The sequence below is a fragment of the Ambystoma mexicanum genome, chromosome 12, assembly GCF_040938575.1.
Source record: "Ambystoma mexicanum isolate Mex_15411 chromosome 12, UKY_AmexF1_1, whole genome shotgun sequence".
NCBI lineage: Eukaryota > Metazoa > Chordata > Amphibia > Caudata > Ambystomatidae > Ambystoma > Ambystoma mexicanum.
The window spans coordinates 973,147,883-973,170,587 of NC_090936.1; the positions used below are offsets into that span (position 1 = coordinate 973,147,883).

The 22,705-nt window shown below is 43.2% G+C and overlaps 1 protein-coding gene across 5 annotated transcripts in view; it reads right to left on the reverse strand.

Moving 5' to 3' along the window:
- Positions 1–22,705, reverse strand: part of SHANK3 (SH3 and multiple ankyrin repeat domains 3) — a 3,072,962-nt gene that overhangs the window by 741,599 nt on the left and 2,308,658 nt on the right. For all 5 annotated transcript variants that reach the window (XM_069629467.1, XM_069629466.1, XM_069629463.1 and 2 more), the window contains one exon: positions 11,481–11,561. In XM_069629467.1, coding sequence (XP_069485568.1) covers positions 11,481–11,561 — 81 coding nt within the window. The remainder of the gene's footprint in view (positions 1–11,480; positions 11,562–22,705) is intronic.

Here is a 22,705-nt window from a genome sequence, read left to right on the forward strand (position 1 = left end):
CATCATACCTCGAAGGGAAAATCTTCGAAGGTCGCCTCGATGCCCTCGAAGCAGACCCTGTCGACGACCACAGTGTCGTCGACGCCGTTGACGCCGTTATCGACGTTGATGCCGAAACCCTCGGCGCCAAAGGCTCCAGCCAAGCCAGGGAAGCCAGAAAAAGAGAAGGATAAGGTTACAAAACCTGTATTGTCCTCAGAGCCAGGTACTAGACCTCTTCCTCCTCCTCTCCCAGAGAAGGTTGTCAAGCCTCTCCCCAGAAAGGAGTTTTTCAAATCCCTGACCTCAATTTTTGAAGAACAGGAGACATCTGATGAAGAAGATGTACCTTTTGGGCTAGAATATGGTACCCCAAATGTCCCAGAATGCTTGATCTCAGAGGAAAGCAGAATGAGAGATTTGGTGGAATCTTTACACAATGCAAGTGGCATTGACACGTCTCCTGAGAATGACTTTGGTAGACCAGATCCAGGAGAGCATGCCAGTCCATCTTACCGTCAGTTAATGACCAAAGTGGTAGATTACTTGGGATGGGCAAAACCACCAGCCCAATTCGTCCAAGATGATTTAACAGACATATTGGACCATGGTCCTACTGAAGACCCAGTACTTCCCGTTCATGTAGCCTTACAAAACAGGGTGGCCAAGAATTGGGAAACTCCGGATTCTGTTCCTCCGGTAAATAAGTCAAAATACCGCCCAGCCATTAGCGACCCCGGCTATCTGTCAAAACATCCAACTCCCGAGAGTCTGGTCATACAGGCAGCCACAGCTTCCAACAAACTTGCATACCTGTCTATCCCTCCAGACAGGGACGATAAGCCTGTGGATGGTTGGGCACGGAAGGTTTTTTTAGCCGGGAGCATGGCATTAAAATCTGGCAACTCCACATGGCAAGTTTGGCAAGATTTTTGTACACTCTTTGGGAGTGCATTGCAATGGCGGCGGAGCACATACCAGAAGGGGAAGAAAGGGACGGGTTCCTAGCCATCGTTAGAGATGGAAAGGAAGCCATGCAGGAATCCCTTCAATCTGGATTGGACACTGTGGATAGTGTAAGCAGGTCCATGGGCACTAGCACGGTAATGCACAGATTTGCGTGGTTACGGAAGTTGGGTTTCGCACCGGACGTACAGAACCGCCTTTGGAACATGCCTTTTGACGGGTCTCACCTTTTTGGCAACAAGGCTGACGAGAGCCTTGAGAGGTTGCAGACCACAAAAGCAGCTGCCAAATCTTTAGGAGCTGCTATTAGGCAACCTCAGCCTTTTCGTGCGCAAGGACAGTCATGGAGTGGACGATCCTATCGTTACTACACCTCATATGGAAAGGCGAGAGGAATGGCCAGTCAAAGGGGCCAGAAAAAGGCCACTCGTGGTGGACGAGGAAAACCTGCTAAAGCAGCTCCAGCTGCAGCCTCTCTGCCATCAGCGGCTGCAACATCCGCCATAAAACCGCTTTGAGGACTTGCATCACAAAACACCTGTAGGAGGCAGGCTGTCACAGCATCTGCAAGAATGGCGAGCCATTACTTCAGATGTTTGGGCTCTAGAAATAATAGCCCAAGGTTACTGCCTTCCTTTTCTAATGCAACCTCAAAGCAATCCACCAGGGAGACACCCGTTGAAGTCTTCAAACCCGCTTCTACAGCAAGAAGTTTTAACCCTGCTGGAGAAAGGTGCTATAGAACCAGTACCTGCAGCGGAGAGGAACAAGGGATGGTACTCCCCGTATTTTTTTATCCCCAAAAAGGACGGAGGACGAAGACCCATCTTGGACTTAAGAAACCTGAACAAGTTCCTCAGAAAGGACAAGTTCAAGATGGTTACCCTTTCTCAGATCCTTCAGGCCCTTCAACTTCAGGACTGGTTGGTGTCACTGGACCTCCAGGATGCTTATTTTCATGTGCCGATTCATCTCAAACACAGAAAATACCTGAGGTTCGTAGTTGGCGACTCACATTATCAGTTTCGAGTCCTGCCATTCGGGTTGACCTCCGCCCGAGGGTCTTCACCAAGTTAATGGTAGTGGTGGCAGCGCACCTCAAGAGAGGGGGGATTCATGTCTACCCCTACCTGGACGATTGGTTGATCAGAGCGCGTTCTGCCGAGCAAGCACTGGATCATCAGAAAGTCACATGCCACTTCCTCCACAAACTGGGCTTCTCCCTCAATTTCAAGAAGTCACAGATGACACCTTCCCAACAGCTTCAGTACATAGGAGCTGTATTAGACACGTCCTTGGGAAAGAGCTTGCCTCCCAAGTCAAGGGCTCAAGACATTCTTGAGATGGTTTACAAATTTCAAAATGCCCAAAATCTCCAGGCTTATGACTTTTTAAGGTTGCTCGGCCTCATGGCATCCTGCATCTTCCTGGTGCCAGAGGCATGCTTGAGGATGAGATCCCTCCACTGGGCACTAAAGACTCAGTGGTCTCAATTTTCGGGTCAAATGACGGATCTTCTTCAGATTCCGAACAGGGTCCGACAAGATCTTTTATGGTGGACCTGTACAGAGAACATCCTAAAAGGAGAACCTTTTGGCAACCATGCCCAGAGATCACAGTAGTGACGGACGCCTCACTAATGGGGTGGGGAGCTTATACCAACGATTTGACAATTAACGGTCGTTGGTCTCCATCGGAGTCCAAACTACATATAAACCTTTTAGAGCTGAGGGCGATCAGACTAGTCCTAAAGGCCTTCCTGCCATCTGTCAGGGGAAAGAATGTCCTGATAATGACGGAGAATACGGTGGCCATGCATTACCTAACAAAAGAGGAGGTGTGGGGTCACTACCTCTGTGCAGAGGGGCAATGCAGCTCTGGTATTGGGCAATTCAGGAGGGAAATTCTTTAGCGGCAATTCATCTAGCCAGGGAAGAGAATATGACGGCAGAATGGGAACTGGCTCAGGAAGTTATTCAAGAGATCTTCGCCCTTTGGGGAACCCCTCAAGTAGACCTGTTTGCGACCGGAATCAACCGAAAATGCGAAAGGAGAGGAGCCCTGGGGGACGCGTTTGTGGTGGAGTGGAATTTCCCACTATTGTACACGTTCACTCCGATTCCCATCATTCCTGAGGTCATCAGGAGGCTGAGAAGGTTTCAGAGCCGCATGATCCTAATTGCCCCGGATTGGGCCATGAGAATGTGGTACCCAGACCTTCTAGACATGTCCATCTGTCCTCCAGTACTTCTTCCTCAGAGAGAGAACATTCGCTCTCAAATGGAGGGTCAGGTTCTCCATCCAGAGGTCAAAACACTCACCGTTCATGCTTGGTATCTGATAGGCTGAGATACAGGGATTGGAACCTTCCAGATGACGTTATGGAGGTGTTGCTTTCGGCAAGAAGGCCAGCAACAAAGTCTCTATACCGTTGCCGTTGGAAAAAGTTTTGCAACTGGTACAGAGAAAAGAATGTCGATCCTTTTCTATGTTCTATTCCGGAAGTATTATCTTTCCTTCTGACCCTAGCACATAGAGGTCTGAATATCGGAACAATAAAAGGTTACCTTGCGGCGCTTTCCATTTTCAAGCTCTCATCGGAAGAATGCTCCTACTTCAAAATTCCTTTGATAATACAATTCTTAAAAGGACTCACTAATGTGTTTCCTCCTCACCCATTTCAAGTACCGATCTGGGATCTAAATTTAGTCCTAAAATTCTTAATGTGTGCTCCTTTTGAACCTATGCACGCGTGTCCATTAAGATTACTAACATGGAAAACAGCCTTCTTGGTTGCTCTAACATCAGCACGAAGAGTGAGCGAATTGCAGGCACTGTCTTCTGGGCCACCCTATACTGTGTTCCATAAGGACAGAGTTGTATTGAGGGTTAAAACATCATTTTTACCAAAAGTAATATCTGATTTTCATTTAAGTCAGAAGATTGTTTTACCCGCATTCTATCCTCCACCCTATCCTTCGAAGGAGGAGGAAAGATTACACAGGTTGGATCCGAAAAGAGCTTTAAGCTTTTACATCTCTAGACTTTCCAGACTTAGAGTGGACAACCAGCTGTTTATAGGTTACACAGGAAGGAAACTGGGCAATCGGTAACAAAACAGACAATTTCACGCTGGATTGTACTTTGCATTTCAGAATGCTACAGAGTAGCTCAGAAAGACCCTCCGGAAGGGTTAAGGGCTCATTCCACCAGAGGCATCGCCTCCTCCACGGCCCTTCAAAGAGGTGTTCCAATATGGTCCATTTGCGAAGCAGCAACTTGGTCTTTGCTACACACCTTCTCAAAATTCTATAACCTGGATGCTTCCCAGTCTAGGGAGCTAACTTTTGGAAAAGCAGTGCTTTATTCTGCCACATAAAGGCAAATATTTAAAAAAGAATCGGACCCCTCCTCCAGAGAAAATATACAAAATACTGCTTTGGGAGTCTATCTAAAATGAGGAATACGTTGGAGGACACAATCCACTCGAAGAACAAGTTACTTACCAACTGGTAATGTTCTTTCGATTGGATGTTCCTCCAACATATTCCTCATTGCCCTCCCAGCCTACCCCTCTGTAGATTTTTCCGGGTTATTGCCATCTCAAATCTTGCAAGGCTGATACCTGTCTGCCAGCACAATCTATACAGTACAAGGTCACAGACAAAAAAAGGGGGAAAACAGAACTGAGGCCAACGGGCGCCGCGCGTGCTACTTATACACCCGATGACGTTACCCTCGACGGAGGCCTTTGAGGGACCATCGACTCGACAACATCGACGCACGGCGCCCTCTGCCGAAAACATTTCCAAAGACAGCAAAGCTGGATGGAATACATCTAAGATGAGGAATACGTTGGAGGGACATCCAATCGCAAGAACGATACCCGTTGGTAAGTAACTTGTTCTTCGTTTTGCATACTCTAAAATGGCACCAGCTTTAGGAGTGGAACAATGTAAACTCAAAGTTCAGTCCTATTTCGATTTCTAATGTAATATAGCATGCAAACTGCATATGTATCCTCAGACATGCAACCACATGGAGAAAGGTCCGGATGGAGGACCTCTGAAACTGTTCAGATGAATAGTAAGCAAGCAAAAATCATTAGCTATGCCACATTAAAGTAATTTAACACTGTGTTAATCTAGGCTAATTGAGGCTTTCACTGCACTACATGACAGGCACCAACAATTGGTACAGGTTAATATTAGACAGTATTTGGGGTGGAGTATGTTCATAACGAACTTACAAATAATAAGAAGGAATTTACCATGGCAGCATACAAATGTACTAAATAATGAATTAATCTAAATTCAATAGATTGACTGCCAGTGAGAAATGAACAATGAATGTAACCATGTTGACACTATAATTGATTATTAATGATAACCAATTAAACTTGTGTTTTATCTTTTGTTTTCCGTTTTTTGTTTACCCATTTTCTATGGTTTATATCACTCTTTGGTTTGCAGTTTTATTATTTCTATGGTTTGCATGTCTACTATGATATGGGCATGTCATTTATTGCAAATCTGTATAACTTGATAAATAACATGTGTGGTATATCACTGACGGTTTGTCCGTATGAATTCTTGCTTTCACTAATATATGTGTAATGTACCAGAGCCCTGATGTAAAGCTAAGCTTGAAACACATGTCGGCTCACTCATTGTGAATCAAAGTGTTGTATGTGCTAAGACTCAATATGATATTTAAATTGGTTCACTAGAAGTGGAGAGTTGTATGTGTTAAGTTCAAACTAAATTTTAGGGTATAACCTAGGTGTGGTGCACTAAGGCCCTAGTCTATAAGGTGTGTCGTTTGCAGCAGTATCAGCATAAGGAATAAACCCCAAACCCTCCTAATCTATAGAATGCAAAAGTTGGCTAATGCTGACAACTTGTGCTATGACACATGGCATTCATACACTTGGTTGTGTTTCAAAGGCAAAAGACAGAATTCTGTAATGTCTGTAAACCTTAATATTGGTTTCGATCACAGCTGGCACGTGTTTCAAACCTCGGTTGTCCTCAAGGCAACTTCTTCTGTAGGTTGATGTCCCTACTGAAGCTTGTGCTTCGAAATTAGCATGTGCAACTTGATCTAACTGGTGAATTCCTTATAAATCCTTATCGTTACAATCTTGCCCACTTCATAGACATGTGTGTTCACATCGGTAAATACTTGCTTCTGATCATACAGTACAAATCTCATCCGAAGATCTAGTTCTGCTCCTACTGGCTTAGGAGGATAAATTCCAAATTGGATTTGAAAATACTGGTTCAAATACCTCTGATGAGTTATTTCAAATGGGGATCGTTCCCCCGAGCTGTTTCACGAATGGCGCCATGGATGTGTTAAGACTCAATGTGAAATTCAAATTGAATTCTGCAAGAAACATAGAATAAATGAAAGGCTTATGCCAGCCGACTGTTTTAAGAATTATACCTTGTCAGCAAAATGATTTGCTTTGGAACAATGTGGCACTAGTACTTCTAGAAATCATAGGAATTACATATAAAATAGGCATAATTATTATCCAAGAAACCACTAGCCTATTTGTATATTGTTAAATTAACTATCTCATATCCCTCCCCATCTGTAGTATGACCATCTGTTCTATAGTAGCATCATGGAAGCTATTGTTTCCTTAACTAACATTTGAAATTCTTTTTATTGGTGGTGTATCTGAATTTAGATTCCCACTGCCCCAAAGATTTGTTTGCTCTACACATCAAACAGGATTTAAGGTACTTAGATTTTCGTAACGCTCATATTGTTGGTCAATCCCTTGGTTTGGGTGTTCGCACACAACATCAGCCTGGCTGATGGGCATACAAATTAGGTAGACTGGATGGATCAAGCTATCATCTAATTTTCTACTCCTACTATCTAAAATAAGCAAAGACTAATTTCATCTACATTTAATCCCATTTTCTGGGTGGTTTCTGATATGTCATGCTCTTTAGATACTTTAATCCTCAAGGATTTGGCAGTGCCGGATACAAACAGATCATATTGGCTCTCAACCCAACACAATGGAGGTCATTACGACCTTGGTGCTAAGTGCACCAACTTTACCACCATGGTGTAAACTCTGTTTACACCATGGTGGATGGCGGATTTACCGCCCCATTCCAAGGTGAGTGGGGTGGTATATCCCCATTTCCCATTTTCCCTTCCCCATTCCCATTTTTGCCCCATAGGGCAAAATGGGAGTGGGGAAGGCGCTAATTACGCCGCCGTAATTTACGGCGGCGTAATTAGCACCATGGCGGGTTAGCGCCATGGATTTTAACACCTGCTAAAAGCAGGCGTTAAAATCAGAATCAGGCGTTAAGGGTTAACGGTGGCGTTAACCCTTAACGCCTGAGTTGTAATGAGGGCCAATGCCCAAGAGATCATTGTAATTCCCTGGTCATTAGGACTTGTGCTGACACATCATCACCTGTTATGCATATTATTAATACTTGTTTTAGAACCTCCCACATTCGAGACAGTTTTAAACAGCACTGGGTCCCTCCCCTAATACAAAAAGTTCTCTCTAGACCTAAATAACTTTGCCAGCTACAGACCTATAGCAAAAATGCCTTTCCTCCTAAAGATTCTAAATAAAGCTGCAAAACTCCAGGAAAAACCATCTGTTTGACTCCTGCTAGTAATATGGTATATTGCCAGTCTTTATTGTTTGCTGTTTTTCTGCTTTCCTGAGCACTGAGAAACCATTTGGTAAGAGCACTCGGAAATTATTGAAAATCTGACAGAGCCCTCTCAGGGAGAGTACCAATCTAAACTAGATTAATAATCACCAACCAGCTCAGGACTATAAGTAGTGCTGGAGACATTGCAGAACAGGGCAAATCCTGGAATGAAGCAGACGTGCTGAACCAGACTGCCTGGATACAAGAGGATGCCACCATATAGGAAACTATGGTTAGCTTGTTGAGGCCATTCCAGTGCACATTGCCAAACCACGGGCAGAGGCTGCACTACCATGGCAGTTGGTGAGAAAGTGGGACGTGGATCCACGTTCCCATATCGAGAGACCTGAGAAGAAGAGTCTCTGGCAGGAGGGTGTGAATATCGGCTGCTTGAAAAGGATAATGAATGGAGTTCGAGATATGCACCTTGTGACAGAGAAAACCACGGTCTCAGAGAGACCTGAAGCAAATACTAAGAAACCCAAGCTTTCAGAGAGACCTACAGTGAATGCTGAGAAACCCAAGGTTTGGACGAGGCCTGAAATGAATGATACCAGGCAGAGTGTAATTCTGGGGAAAGAAAACTTAGAAGATTGAAACCTGGAAGAGGTGTTGAAAGGTGTGGTGAAAGAAGGAACACTGACGAGGAGTCCAGATTGAGTGTACCAAGAGCCTTCCTGCGGTTAAACACTTGAGATTAGGATTTGGAAACTCTTTGGTTGGCACAGTCTTGAATTTTTTGTGTTATATTTTAGGGTAGCTGGGAGACTTAGAACTCTTTAAGAATAGGATTTGAGAAATGCTCTGTTGCCCACTTCTTTGAATATTTGTTTTATAGACTAAGGTGCCCCTGGAGGGACAAGGACTCTAAAGTATAGGTTACAAACGGTATGATCTGAACACTCATCCTCTTCTGTGTTTTATGCCTGTAGAAGAAGCCTGCTTTGTGTTATCACATCCTTAACACTCTTTGCAGTAGGAACATACTTATTATTTCTAGATGCTTCCTACGCTCCTGTAGGCATTTAGTCCAAACCCTTCCCTGACAACATCCTGAATACATGTTATACTTTGAACCACAGCTATGTGGTGTCAACAGTGTCATTCTTGGACTAACCAAAGCATATAGAAACATACTCCTACTATTACTAAGCATGTGGAAACTTCCCATACATGTTTGTGAGCATGTGGAAACTGGTCCTACTGATTACCATCATAGGGAATGTGTAGTAACTACATCTAGACATTATGTGCTTGTACCTTGTAATTGGTCATTCCTAATGCTGAGAATATAGAACCTGTTCCTTTTTCATGTGATTATTATTATTGTGAGGGCACTTCCTCTGAAAAATGTATACTGTTCAACTAGTTTCCCCAGACATTCATTGGAGAGAATAGATGCACACTGTCATATCTACAGATACAGTGTCTACAAAGCCTATCAAATTTTTACAAATTCTACTGTACGTTTCTAAATAATAGTTATACATCCAAATGTACCACTTATGAATGTCAACATATGTGTTGGCAGTCACTCTGCCATTAAACAGGCGATTTTATTATGAAATTGTATTCCAAAGTTTATGTAAGGCAGTTACACCCTCTAGAGGTTTCAACGTCCATGACCCTGCACATTATTTTCTGCAGAGGGTCATATCAGTTATCATTATGCTCGTACAGCCACTGAGATGCTTCAGGGATGAACAAACATGTGACAGATTGCCGTTGCATGCCACATATCAAAACTCATGAGTAAGAGTTGTTTCAGACATTTTTGACTCAGAAAAAAAACAACAACAAAATTACACCTCTAACGTTCAGTTAAGTAACCAACTATATGGTCTATTCCTATAAAAGTACCTATGTGTTTCCACCAATCTCACTAATTGGCCAAACCGCAGAGAAATGTTGCAGCGTGTAGCGAGTGATGCTAGAAATAAACACATGGCTGAACTAGATGTGGAACACAATGGTGCCATAGAGCAGACTCCTCAACATACTAAGCCACGAAATTGAGTGATAGTGTGTAGGCCATTAACTTGCCATATCTAAATTTGATAGCCTGGCTCCAGAAATCGTTCAATAGAGCCATCTGTTACTTCTCCTGGATAAGTATATGAAGCCAAGAGACCATCCAAAAAATGTATAGTCATTCAAATTAAATTCATTCTGCTCATGGTGCTTTACAGAGTGTTTAATTTGTGCATGCCAATAGTAACTAATAGCAACCGTATTTACTACTAGTTCTTTGAGGCTGCTCCTATCCACCAATACTCTGCATAAAATAAAGTTCATTTCTTCAAAATATTGGTAGTTCTTGATTTCATGTAGAACCTTTAAAGAAACTTCCTTTCAGTACGTAAGCATGTTCAAAGGCTTTCCACCAAACTTATGGGAGCCTATTTGATGCTTTATATAGCTGCGAACTACATTTCTTACCTTACAACTAAATTTTCCTAGTAATCATTACACCTGCTTAAAATGTAAGTGAGATCAATTTCTTCTCTGCTGATGAATGGTTTACTGCTTTGTTTTCAGTGATAAGGCCATTATAAGGGCACATCCAGTATTATTTCTGAAAGTATTTTCAGACGTTTACGTTAAAAAGATAGTCAATGTATTCCTTTCTCCACAAACCCAGTTCCTCCAGCTGAGAAACCTTCAAGCAGGCCAAAACTGAAAAATGATTATGCTATTACTTTAATAGAACTAAATGCACTCTGGCTTATGCTATGAACCTGCTACAAGAAGAGAAACCATGTTCTACGAGAAAGATTGAGAGTCCAATCAACTAGATACAAGGCAGTTATTGGAGCGGTACTAGGAAACATCCATACATCTAGAATCTGTGAGGCTTCCACTTGGACTTTCATCCATATATTTGGAGGTATTATTGCCTAGATGTTGATGCTCGATCTGACTCACAGTTGTGGCAAGCATTGCTAAAAATCCCTTTAAACAGAAAGTGCATGTTTTTCCTCAAGCATCACCTCCAAGTGCTATTCAGTACTTGACATGTTAGTATACATCAAATTACTGTGTTGAAGAAGATCCCATGGTTGATAAATAAAGGGCATGTACTTCTAACAATACTTATAAAGAGGAGGTATCCTCTCAGGATTAACATATGGTCACCCAGCAGCCACTCACCCCCGCTATTTGCAATATATACATAAGAAAAAATCAAATAGGAGGACATCACTTTTGGTGTAAAGGATTATGAGTCCTCTCATTAAAGATTGTCTTTTTCATCAATTAACAGAACCTAATAAACTCAGGGCCTTCTATGCATTATTTGTTTGAAAATGATTAAGAGACTTATTAATCTATAAAGGATAACATTTTGAAGACTGATGTTACATATAAGTAACTAATTGGTCACGTGCAGTGTTTCTATATGTTGGCCTGCATGTCTATATTTGATGTGTACTTGTCCTCTTTGTGTGCCTCTATGACTGTCTATGAGAGGACCACACGCCTTTTTGTTTGCACATCTCATGCTCTTATTTATGAATGTTTGATTGTCCATATGATGTCTTGGTGCCCATCAATGTGATGACTGCTTACCCATGTGATGGTGATGTGTGTTTGTCCACGTTACTCAGTGATCATGTACATTTGGCGTTCATGCTACTCTGTGCAGATGCACGTGATGTTTGTGCATGTTTAAGATTGTCCATGTGATACCCATTCGCCTCTGCATATGTTTGAGATCGTCCATTTGATGAGGATGTTTATATGTTATAGGTAGAAGCCTGTTTGTATGCATATCACTGTACATTTTTACATTTCACACCCATTCATTTGCATCTTTTTCAGTCATGCATTTCTTACCCAACTCCTCCAGCTCAGCAGTCATGGACTTGGAACGCAGGGTCAGAGTGGTGCTGGGTGCCCTCTTCGGAGGTGGTGGAGCTGAAAGGAAAAGAGAAGGTACTTTGGATTTCTTTTCCAGTAATTTGCGAGGGGTCACCAAGGGAAGGTGCCATTTTTTCTCAACAGCTTTGATCTCTTCATACTGTCTCGAAGAGGAGTCACATTGCTGCAGCATTTTATTCAGGTTGCGGTTGGAGGGATTCTTTTTCATTGTTGGAGTAATGTAAACTCCAAATACCTCTGGTGAACAGATGGGTCCCAGCAGAGTGTCTGGATGTGACCATGAGTCACCTATGACTGCTCAGAGAGCATTGGCCATCCTAGTGCAACTCAAACCATGAACCCCGTCCCGCACACACATCCATCTAGCATTATCATCCAGAAAGGGCAGTGTCCTGTTTGCGACCGACCAGTGTTCATTTAAAGTTTCCATGTGACACTGTCAATGTTTTCCCATTGCGCCTCTGTGTCAACATGAGCCATTAGTGAAGGGAGGGATGACCTTATATAAATAAATTGTAAAGAGTTCAGGAGTTCATAAAAAGGCATAGTCCCCTCAGATGCAAAGCATAGTATCCTAACCAAGTTTCATTGTCCTGGTATCATATAACAACGATTCTCATACAGAAATCCTGCACCTTGTATATCATAAATAAATAGCCCCTAGGTAACGTCATCCATGTGTACTTTGCATGCCATGCCGTGCCCTTTACCTCAATGTTATGGGGCAGTGTCCTAGAGCTTTACAAATCATAGCATGAACCATGCCCTTGTCTGCGTAAGAGATAGACACAGCCCAACCCCGTTGTCTGCGTAAGAGATAGACACAGCCCACCCGCTAATATTAATAACAATTTCGTGTCAAGGACGAATTCTTTTGGTTGATAAAGGAATGCGTGGTTGAAGATCACTGAGCCCCCTTCCTCCTCTCCATCTGCAACTCAGAAGTTCATGGAATGATCTTTACATCTTCAGGTCTCTCTATTGTCTCTTGCTATTGATTTTTCCCTCTTTGTTTTTAATCTTTTCTTTTGGTCGGTTTCTTCCCTCCTCCCTACCAACTTTCTGCTTTTAGCGTTCTCATTCTCTGCCACATGCATTCCCAGTTTGTCACTTTCCATTCACCTAAATTATCCTTTTGCTTCCTTCCCGTTTCTTGTTCCCCTTAATTTTGCTATGTTTATTTCCTAAGGTTGTCCCTCTATAAGTTCCTCTGATTGCTCTTGTGCTACTCTGGCTCTCCAACCCCCTCCACTAGTGGCATGATATGATAGGTTATTTATAACGTGCTTAATACCCAGAGGTTTCTAAGCGCGGACCCGGGGATCGAACCTGCGTTGCTGTGTGTCCTCTTGCTTTCAAGGTGAGCATGTTGCCCCTGAGCTATCCTCCTGAGACATATATCTCACTCTTTCTCCTCAGTCAATGGAATGTCTTTTCACCCTCTATCACCCGTGATGCTGTTATGCTTGGTGATATGTCTTGGTCTGGGTCTCTCATTTTCTGTATCCTCTACTGATGGCAGCATGTCTCACGTTCTCATTCTGCTTCTCGAGATGGTATGTCTTTCTCTGTCTGGTCGGCCCTATATATCATCTATTCTTGTGGAGGTGTCTGCCACGCTCACTCTAGCGCTTCTCTCTTGACGACAGCATGTTTCTTTCTCGCTCGCGCGCTCTGTCTCATGCTCTTGCCCTCTAGTTCGCCTGATTTTTCCTTCACTCTCGGGTCTTTCTGAACAATTTTGTATGCAACGCTCTGCCGTTGCCTTGGTAACGTGTGCTTCAGGATTCAGCTGGAGCTGCGTGTCCTTCTTCCGAGGCCCCTACCCGTCTCCTACACGCCGAGATAAGCTTTCGTAGGCCTTGGTTATCTGCAGTGAAGTGCGTGAGGACTCCGGCGTTCCGTGACAGGGTTGCACACGGGGATGTGCGCGAAAGGCAGATGGCTCCCGATCAGACGAAAGCGGCCAAACCTTCCAGTCTGGACCATCCCACCTTGATCGGGATAAGCGCCATTTCACCGGCTATTGAACGAGTGCGACGAGGCCAGATCCACGGCTACGGGGCGGCCCTTGTTGGGTTACAGGTAGCATCCCCGCTCACAGGTCGTCCAGTATTGGAGTTGCATGTTTCACGTGCATACCGCCATCACCGAATGCACACAGCCACGATCTTCAGCCAGAAATCGACTATCACTTCGGGGTTTGGGCAAACACTTGTAGGTGCAGTGACACACAGCATGACGCGGGTGGCTACTGTAGAGTAGAGCTCATTTCTTGGGGGGCGGGAGGGGAAAGAATCGAATGTACAGCAGAAGAGAACGGAAACGAAGCACACGGAGAACGAAATCCAAAAGCAAGGAATCGGGCCCTTTTCGCGGCACTTCTCCGCAGTGACACCTTAATTACAGCTGACACTGTCACCGCTACCGCTTCGACCACTCCGCCCCCTCCGCTTCCGCGCCTTTGGTATTCCGAGGCAGCCGCCCAGGTTGCAGTTTCTCTTCCCTTTTACACGTCCGTGCTCAGTCAGCTCTCTGCCAGGAGCCCGGGCGAGCCACCCTCCGCTTCTCTAAGGCGTTAACATTTAGCAGGGATCCCGAGCCCAGAAGTGCACGCCTACCAAGGCAAAGAGTAGCGCACATTTTTCCCAAATCACCAAGAGATCCACGCCGAAGGCTTGCCGCTTCTTCCCCTTCGTTCGCTGCGCCCAATCTTTGATCTGCAGGGAGCGTGCTGAGTCTTCGGTGGTTGCGGATTCTTCGGCTCTCGAGAGCCAGTCCCCCCCGAGCCAGTCTCCCCGAGACCATGGGCTTACATGCGATAGCCAAATGACGGCAAGTTCTGTGGACTATGGTCGAAATGGCATCGGAGGGAAGAAAGCACACATTTCTCCATCCTCTCCATAAACCCCTCCCGAGATCCCTCCCATCTCTTCTCCTCCCCTTTTCTCACAGATCTCACCTCCCAGCCATCTGGGTCTAGTCAGAGATGGACAGCATGTGGCGATTCAACGGAGCATAGAAGGCACATGTTTCTACACTTCCTATCGAATGCAATCATTTACACAGCAAGACGGAACACCGCTGAGCCACTGTACGAAGACAGTGATAAACATGCAAACATAAGCTGAATATTACGCACCCCGCCACATACTGCACCAACAAAGCAAGCACATATCATAACAAGCAGCCAATGAACATCATTCCATACTAAACCTAGACAAAAAATGATATGCAATGGAAAAGGCTTGGCAATTTCACAACCAGCATGCAAATGCAAACTACCGACCAAGGCAAAAGGGCATTACACCAATGGTACCAAGACACTAGCTCCATTTTCAAATGTCATGTTTCACATATATATATTGTGACACAATGACTACTGCTGTGCAGGAGTACAAGGGTGATTAGTGGATACAACTCTTACTCAGGCCCACACTGATACTAAACCAACAGTGATCCTAATCATAATGGCAAAATAGGTACTGCCCGAAAGGTATACGTCCTTCACCTCTTTGGGCTACCAAGGGCAGGGCATACTATTCAGGAAGGATGTGGGGTAGCACAAAAGCAGTCCAAACAACAGTGCTGTGACACCAAAATAAAAGAATGTCCAACCAAGGTTCTATTTAATAGAAACATTTTAAAACTAAAAATACAAACATATTATTCAAAAAGACTGTAATTCACCCCTGTTAGAGAAGACTGACTATTCAGACTTTAAACACGAAAGGGGGCACTCTAGGTCTGAAAATATGGGTGCACAGGCTACAATTTCAGCAGGAATGTCTAGTTCACTAAAGAGGTCTTTTAAAAATGTAGAGTGCTGTCTTACTAGCTAGTAGGGCCCTTTAAGGTAGGGCAGGGGGGCAGAACCACTTCAAATACCTTCAATGCTTGTTCTTGGGGCTCAGCAGCATTAAATCAGCCTGTTAGGTGTTTTGCAGTGAGTTGATTCAGCATTGTGAGGTTTCAAATCGGTTGTTACCAGTGGATCACAAGGTTCAAGACTGTCGAGTTAGCTTGAAATGGCCCAGCGATGCTGTGCGGGCCTGTATTGGTGATCGGCTTGAATCTGGTGTAGGCAAGTGATGTGTTGAGTCGGTATCTCAAATTGGTTGAGTCATTTCAAAGAGCTCCAATAATGCAATGTGGTTATTCAATGGTGGTCAGCTCGCAAATAGCTTGAGCACAGGAAGGCGATGGGTTAAGTCAGCTGCTCAAAAAGTGGTGAGTGTCAAAGGTAGCGCCGGGTGCTTGCAACGGCCCAAAGACTCTCAAAGTGGTTCAGCCTGCTCAAACACAGAGTGAATTGGGAAAACAGTGCCCAGTGCTGGGTTGCGACATATGGTTGCTGGTGGGGCCTCAATGGGAGGATCCTTTGTTCTGCACTTGCAACCAGGAAGGATTTTAGGGAGCACTTACAGGTTCTGCCTTTTCCACTGAGCAGGTTCCTAGGTACCAACGGTTTCAGCTTGCAGAAGGCCTGTCCATCCCACAGGTAACCCCAAATGTTTTTCTGTGATGGTTGAGGGGCAAGGCTTTCAATTTTCTTGGAAATCGTAGTATTCTTTTTTTAATTTTTTTTATTTAAAATGATTTAGTTTACACTTAAATTTTTTCATTTATACATTTTCCACCATAATTTACATTATTCTCGTTTTTAAATAAATAACATTTTTTTTTTTTTTTAGCATCAAGACCCAACATATAGAACAAGCACAATAACAGAAAATTGTCTATCTGTCGGTTTTTCCAATTCTAAGATATTGGCAAGAAATTGCGCAATCGTAAAAATATTTTTTTTGTCTTGGCCGCTCAACATCCGCGACCATCTGGTTGCGGTCTCTAATTGTTGCATCGAGATCTTGAAAAAAGTACCGAAGAGAGATCTCTTGTGGGCAAGGGCTGGGCAGACCATGGTTAGATGATCTAATGTTTCAGGAGCATTCAAATCCATGCAGAAGTGACAGTATCATTCTGTCGTTGGTAGGTGTCTGATTTCCGTTAGGCTTTGACATGTTGGAAGAGTGTTCTAACAGAGGTTTTGACATGTTGGAAGAGTGTTCTAACAGATTTTCAGGAACATTTCGTGAACTTTTGGGTCTGGAAATAACATCAGGAATTTGGGGAGTTCATTGATAGTCTGTATATCAGCATCGCAATGGATATTCATAGACTATTTTGATTTCTCTTTAATGGTCTTAAGCCAATCATTCCTTTGCAGCTTCATTTTGGCATGTTGAAGTTGTTGTATTAACATTTCAAGGGAAATGTCTTCTTTTAACAATTTGTGTTTCAGATGTTTTATCCACTTTTTCAGAATGGTGTTGTTCATTGTCATCTGTACATCGTAGTATTTGTATGGCTGGTGTTTTTTCGTCAGCAAGCACTTTTCGGAGTCGATCTTGTTTCCAAAGAACTATAGAAGCCAAAGACTGCATTGCTGTTTCATGCCTTATTCTGGGCATTGGGTAGTTCTTTGGCAGTCTCATGATTTTCCGCCAAAATGAGGCTTGTAATTTTTGCCAGTTGATATTTCCTGCAATGATCATTGCTTCGCTCCCATAGGTGGTGATGGGAATTACTTTTTGTCTATAGTAGGCAATTATTGGTTTCATAGAAAACTTTCCATATTTTCTATGCAGGAAGCATCCTTGTCTCGTCATAAACTGTATTTTTTCTTCCACATTGGTCGCCCATTCTTTTTCGTTCCTGGATTGATTAATTAGTATGCCTGGATACTTGAAAGTAGTCACCTATGCCACTGGTATGCCATCAATTAGTAACTTATGAGGCCTTTTTTTGTTTGGTAATTGTTTCGTCAAAGTCATATATTTCGTTTTTTTTGCATTAATTCGTAGCTCATTAAGATTCATGTATTCAGTCAGTTTTCCCAGGCTCACTTTTATTCCAGATATCATTTTGCCCAATAGTATGATGTTATCTGCCTAGATCAATGCAGGAATCAGAACACAGTTGATTTTTGGTGGACTAAAGGCAATATCTTTGATAGAGTTTTCAAAGTCCACTGTGTATAGATTGTACAGGGTTGCCGCAAGTAGGCAGCCCTGTTTCAATCCGTTCCATGTTTTTATGGAAGAAGTGGTCAATCCATCTTTTGATAATCATAGTAATTGTCGTGCTTGAATACAAAAGTTTGATTGGTTCGATTATCTCCAGTGGACAGTTCCAGGCTGTTAATTTGTTCCATAATTTTTGGCTATTTATGGAATCAAATGCCATATTAAGGTCAATGAATGTTACATATACAGTAGACTTTGCCATTAGGGATTCATGTTTGATTAGGTTCAGAGACAAGAGGTTGATATTGGTACCTACATTGGCAGTGAAGCCCGTTTGTCTCGTTGCAAATCGGATATTTTGATTGGCCCATTCCTTCTATTTCTTGAGAAGAAATGTGGCAAATAATTTGCCCAGAGGGTCAAGGAAAGCAATGGGACGATATTTGGCTGGATCGTCCCTCGCACCCTGTTTAAAGATTGGTATCAGGGTGGCCTTTCTCCATGACGGCGGGATCTTATTTAGTTTGTTTATCAAGGTAAGTAGTTGGTCCATCACATTTGCCCAAGTCGCAGGAGCTTCTTTAATGATGGCATTGGACAGGCGATCGGGTCCCAGGGCACGCAAAGCATTGAGCTTGAGAATCATTTCCAAGATGTCTTGATTTTCCCATCGTAGGTTCCACTTTACTGGCATATTCAATGGGCCGGCGTCCGGTACTCGTTTTCTATAAAGAGTAGAGAAGTGTCGGATCCAATTGGTTTCTGTCACATTTGTAACAAGAATATGTTGAAATTGAGAGTTATTATTGAGAAGATTCCAGAGGTCTCTCAAATTTCGATTTTTAAAGGTGGCCAATGTAGTTTCTGCATATGTTTGCAGCATCGTCAATGTATGGGTTTTCTTCAATTTATGTATGCTTGTTTGGCTATTTTTATCTTTTGCTTATTTTCCGCATTGTTATTTTTCTTCAATAACCATATGGTTTCAGGTAAGCCTTTCTTTTTTGCAGCCAATTCAGGATTGTAATGATGTTTATGGATCTTTGTTCCTGATAAAGGCCTCTCTTTCTGGAAGGGCAGTAAGAGCCATTCATAATTCAGTTTTGTTTCATAATCCAATTTAGCATTGCGAAAAAGGCTGGGTAATGTGTACAATTGAGTTTGGTTTATTCTCAATCTTGATAATTTGTTGTTAACTTCGAGTTGCATTAACGGATGTTTCTTAATTTGATGAGTCAAGTCTGTACCATGAATTGTCAACATATTATGATCACTTTTGAGAGTTGTTATGATTTTTATTTTTGTTATTGAAATGTTAAGTTGAGATGATGAATATTTGTAATAAATGTTTGCCCTCGAGTTCCCACGGACCCAAGTGGGTGTGATAATATTTCGATCCTCACTAGATTTGTTTATTAAGGTCAGACTTTGGACATTTCTTTTTTTCTGCCATTGCCACAAGCACTGGGAAAGGTCCTTTTGGTCCTTAAATTGAGACTTATGATCCAATAGATGGATATTCAGATCCTCACAAACGATAAACTCCATATTTTGATGATTGCCAACTAAATCATCTATAGTCAGGAAGACGGCATCTAAGAAATTGTCATCATTAATAGCAGCCGGATTCCAATATACGTTGAAAATGGCTATCAGTCGGTCTTGTGACTTTATATCAGAGTTTATTTTTCCATGGGCAGTTTTGACTCGGACATTCATGATGGTATATTGGATCCATGGATTAATGCTCTCAGTCTCAAACAAGGTCCAATCTGGATCGATTTTAATCATGGTAATAAGACCAGAAGAAGGTGGCCGGGTTCAAAAAAAGTTAAGAAGCCATCACAGCATGTTGTATCTGTCATCCATCAATCGTCATGCGTATGAGCTCTCTTCTTGGGGTGATATTCCCCTGAATAAGCAATCTTCTACAGTGGATTGAGTCCCTTTGAGAGGTCTGTAAGCGGTCCACTCCTGACTATTTCAGTCTTCTGCCTGGTGATGTCATACACAGAGTGCCTTGCCTGCAGGAAGTGGATAGGGGGCTCAGTAAGTTTGCGAGTCTTAGGAAATACTAAGATGTTGAGACCTTTCTCTGTTGGGCTACTTTGCTCAACCCCCTCTCTTGTCTGACTACATCAAAGAGTCTCTATTAATTGGATGACATTGCCCTGCTTCAGGACCACAGAGATGTGGGAGCTTTGATTCTCCTTGAGCTCTCTGCGGCCTTTGATACCGTTGACCATCTGAAAATGCTCTAATGCCTTTAAGGGGCTGGAATCTCATGTGTTACTTTGAGTTGGTTCTCTTCTTTTTTGTGTAACCGGTTCCAAACGGTTTCTCTTGCCCCTTTCACTTCCTCCCCCGCTGCTCTATAAACTGTGTGGTTCCTCAAGGGTCCTCCCTTTCTCCCCTTTTGTTCAATTTACAGATGCACACCCTAGCCAATCTGATTACACGCCATTGGGTAGACTTCTTCTCATACGCTGACAATACCCAGATTCTCTTTCACCTTAATGTTCCATCTTCTGATCCCCCTCACAAACTGAAAGACTGTTTTCTGCTGTTGGGGACTGGATGGCCAACAATTGGCTTAAACTCAACGGATATAAAACAGAGGTCTCACTGGTTGGGTCCAAAAAAGAGACAACCTTGGACTTGTGAGTACTGGCCATCTCCCTTGGCCCATTCCCTGAATCTACCTCAGTAATCAAGAGCCTAGGGATGAAAGTTATGTCCTCAGGCTCTAGAGAGGCCCACATTTCTGGGGTCTGCCAACTCAGATTAATCAAATTGAAAATATTAAAAAAGGTTTTACAGTTTGTACCGTCTGAATTTAGGACGAAGATTGTAAATGCATCCATCATGGGATCCATAGATTATTGCAATGGAATTTATCTAGGTCAACCTGATGTTTTATTACAACGGCTACAGACCCTCCAGAATGCAGCTGCTCGCCTCGCTCTGGGCACTCCCAGACTCACACACTCACACACTCTCAAGACCTACTTCGATGTCTTCATTGTCTCCCTATTGGGAGTTGAGTTAAGTTTAAATTTAAAATCCTTTGCCTTGTTCACCATGCTATCCATAATACTGGGGCTGAATTTCTACGCTCTAGGCTTGCGCCGTACAAGCCTAGTAGACATATTTGCTCGGCTAACCAACCGTTACTGAGCATTCCCAGATTCCGGCGGGGCAGAGCTGGAGGAAGATCCTTTACTGTTCTTGCATCCACGCTTTGGAACGCCCTCCCGCTCGAACTTCGTAATATTCTAGAATGCTTTTCTTTTCGTAAGTACCTGAAAACCCTTGTGTTCTAGTCTTGTCGGTTTTTGAAGCTGCCTCCCGCGTCCCTCCTCTAGCGCCTTGATGCCTCCCGGTCTTGTTTGCGCTCTATAAATATCCATACAATACAATTCAATAGAATTATCAACCTGGTGTGAGTGCTCCATTGTCCTGACAGGGCTTGGCTCTGAAGCTGTGGTTCTCAGCTAAATTCCCTATAAGATTTCCTGTCTTCCGGAGGAGGTGACAAACCTTCCCAGAGAGATCAATTGGTGGGGAAAAGGTTCCGAGGCTGGGCCAAATGGTTCTTTTGGGTGAAACCTAGTTCCTAGAAGTTGATACACATAAGGCTATGTCAGTGTGTCACTAGCAACCGAGCTGACAATAATATTGCATCAATAGGTTTTAGCCATTATAATTGTAGATTCCCAGAAACCACCTTGTCATAACCAGTCATTTCTTATATCAAGTGTTCTTCAGCCAACAGGTGCTTGGAGCACACAATTGGATAATTTATTTCGGATCACTCATATTCTACTGTACTACGTGTACTGTAATCTGTACATTGAGGTTGAGATTGGTCAACATGGCCTCAAGATTAAGATATACAATTGCAGAGTCTTCCAAGGATAAAAACACATGGTAGCAAGCCACTTGCAAATAAATATAGACATAGGAATGCTGTACTGTAACATAGCAAATACACATTATACACATTTATAAAGGTACACAACTACAGTTATGATTATATTAAATTCATAGAAAAACACAAATACAAATATCTTAGACCATTACAAAACCTTACTACACATGCCCTGTGTCTCCCACAAATACATGAAATGTATTTGTATAAATAGTATTGGTGTTCTATAAGTTGTGACATTTACCCAATCCAGACCTAATTCACAAGCATGCATTGATCTGTGGTCTTGTCCTGGCGTGGTTTTCATCCTTTCTGTCTGGTCGGGGCTAATTCCTCTCGCTTCTCCCATTCTGCTCTTCTTCATGCTCTCTTTCCTGTGGGGTTCCACAGGGCTCTGCCTTGTTCCCAATATGATTAAACATCTATGTTCAGCGATTGATATGCCTCATCCGCTCCCATGGCTTCTGGTGCTACGCATATGCCGATGACACCCAGATCGTGGTCCGTTTAGGTCTTGACCAGTCTGAGGTGTCTTCCCGGCTATGTGAGGGCCTGCTGGCCATGAGGGGCTGGATAAGCAGCAACTGGCTGAAACTTAATGAGGACACGACTAAGATCTTGGTGGTGGGTTCTTCCCTTGATTCTGGTGCTTGGTCCTCTTCTTTCTGGCCCACTGCTTTCAGTGTTTTACCTACTCCAGAGACGGTGGTCAAGAATTTGTGGGGTTACCGCTCTGCCTCACTATGTCCGCTCAGGTGAATGCATTCTGCAAAATGGGTCATTTCTTGCTATGTGTACTCTGTGGAGTAGTACCCTATCTACCTATCCACCTTCGCCCCCAGGTTGTTGCCTAAGTTGTCGTCAGTCGAATAAACTATTTGAATGCCTTTTAATACCACTTGACCAGATTCATCAGCTGCAACACCTCCAAAATCTAGCAGCTAGGGTGGCCACCTCTACCCCAAATGGGTCCCACATCAGTCCTGTGCTCTGTACCCTGCATTGGCTGCCAGTAGCAAAAAGGATTGAATTTAAATCTCTGTGTTTGGTGCACAAAGAATTCTACCATCAGGGTGCAGAATATTTACAAGAAAACTGTCCGCTTTATGTGCCTAGTTGGGCTCTCCGCTCTACAAACGCACATTTGGTGGCTATACCCAAAGTTTGCCGTTTAAGGACTGGGAGACAAGCTTTTTCTGTCTTTGCGACCAAATTGTGGAATT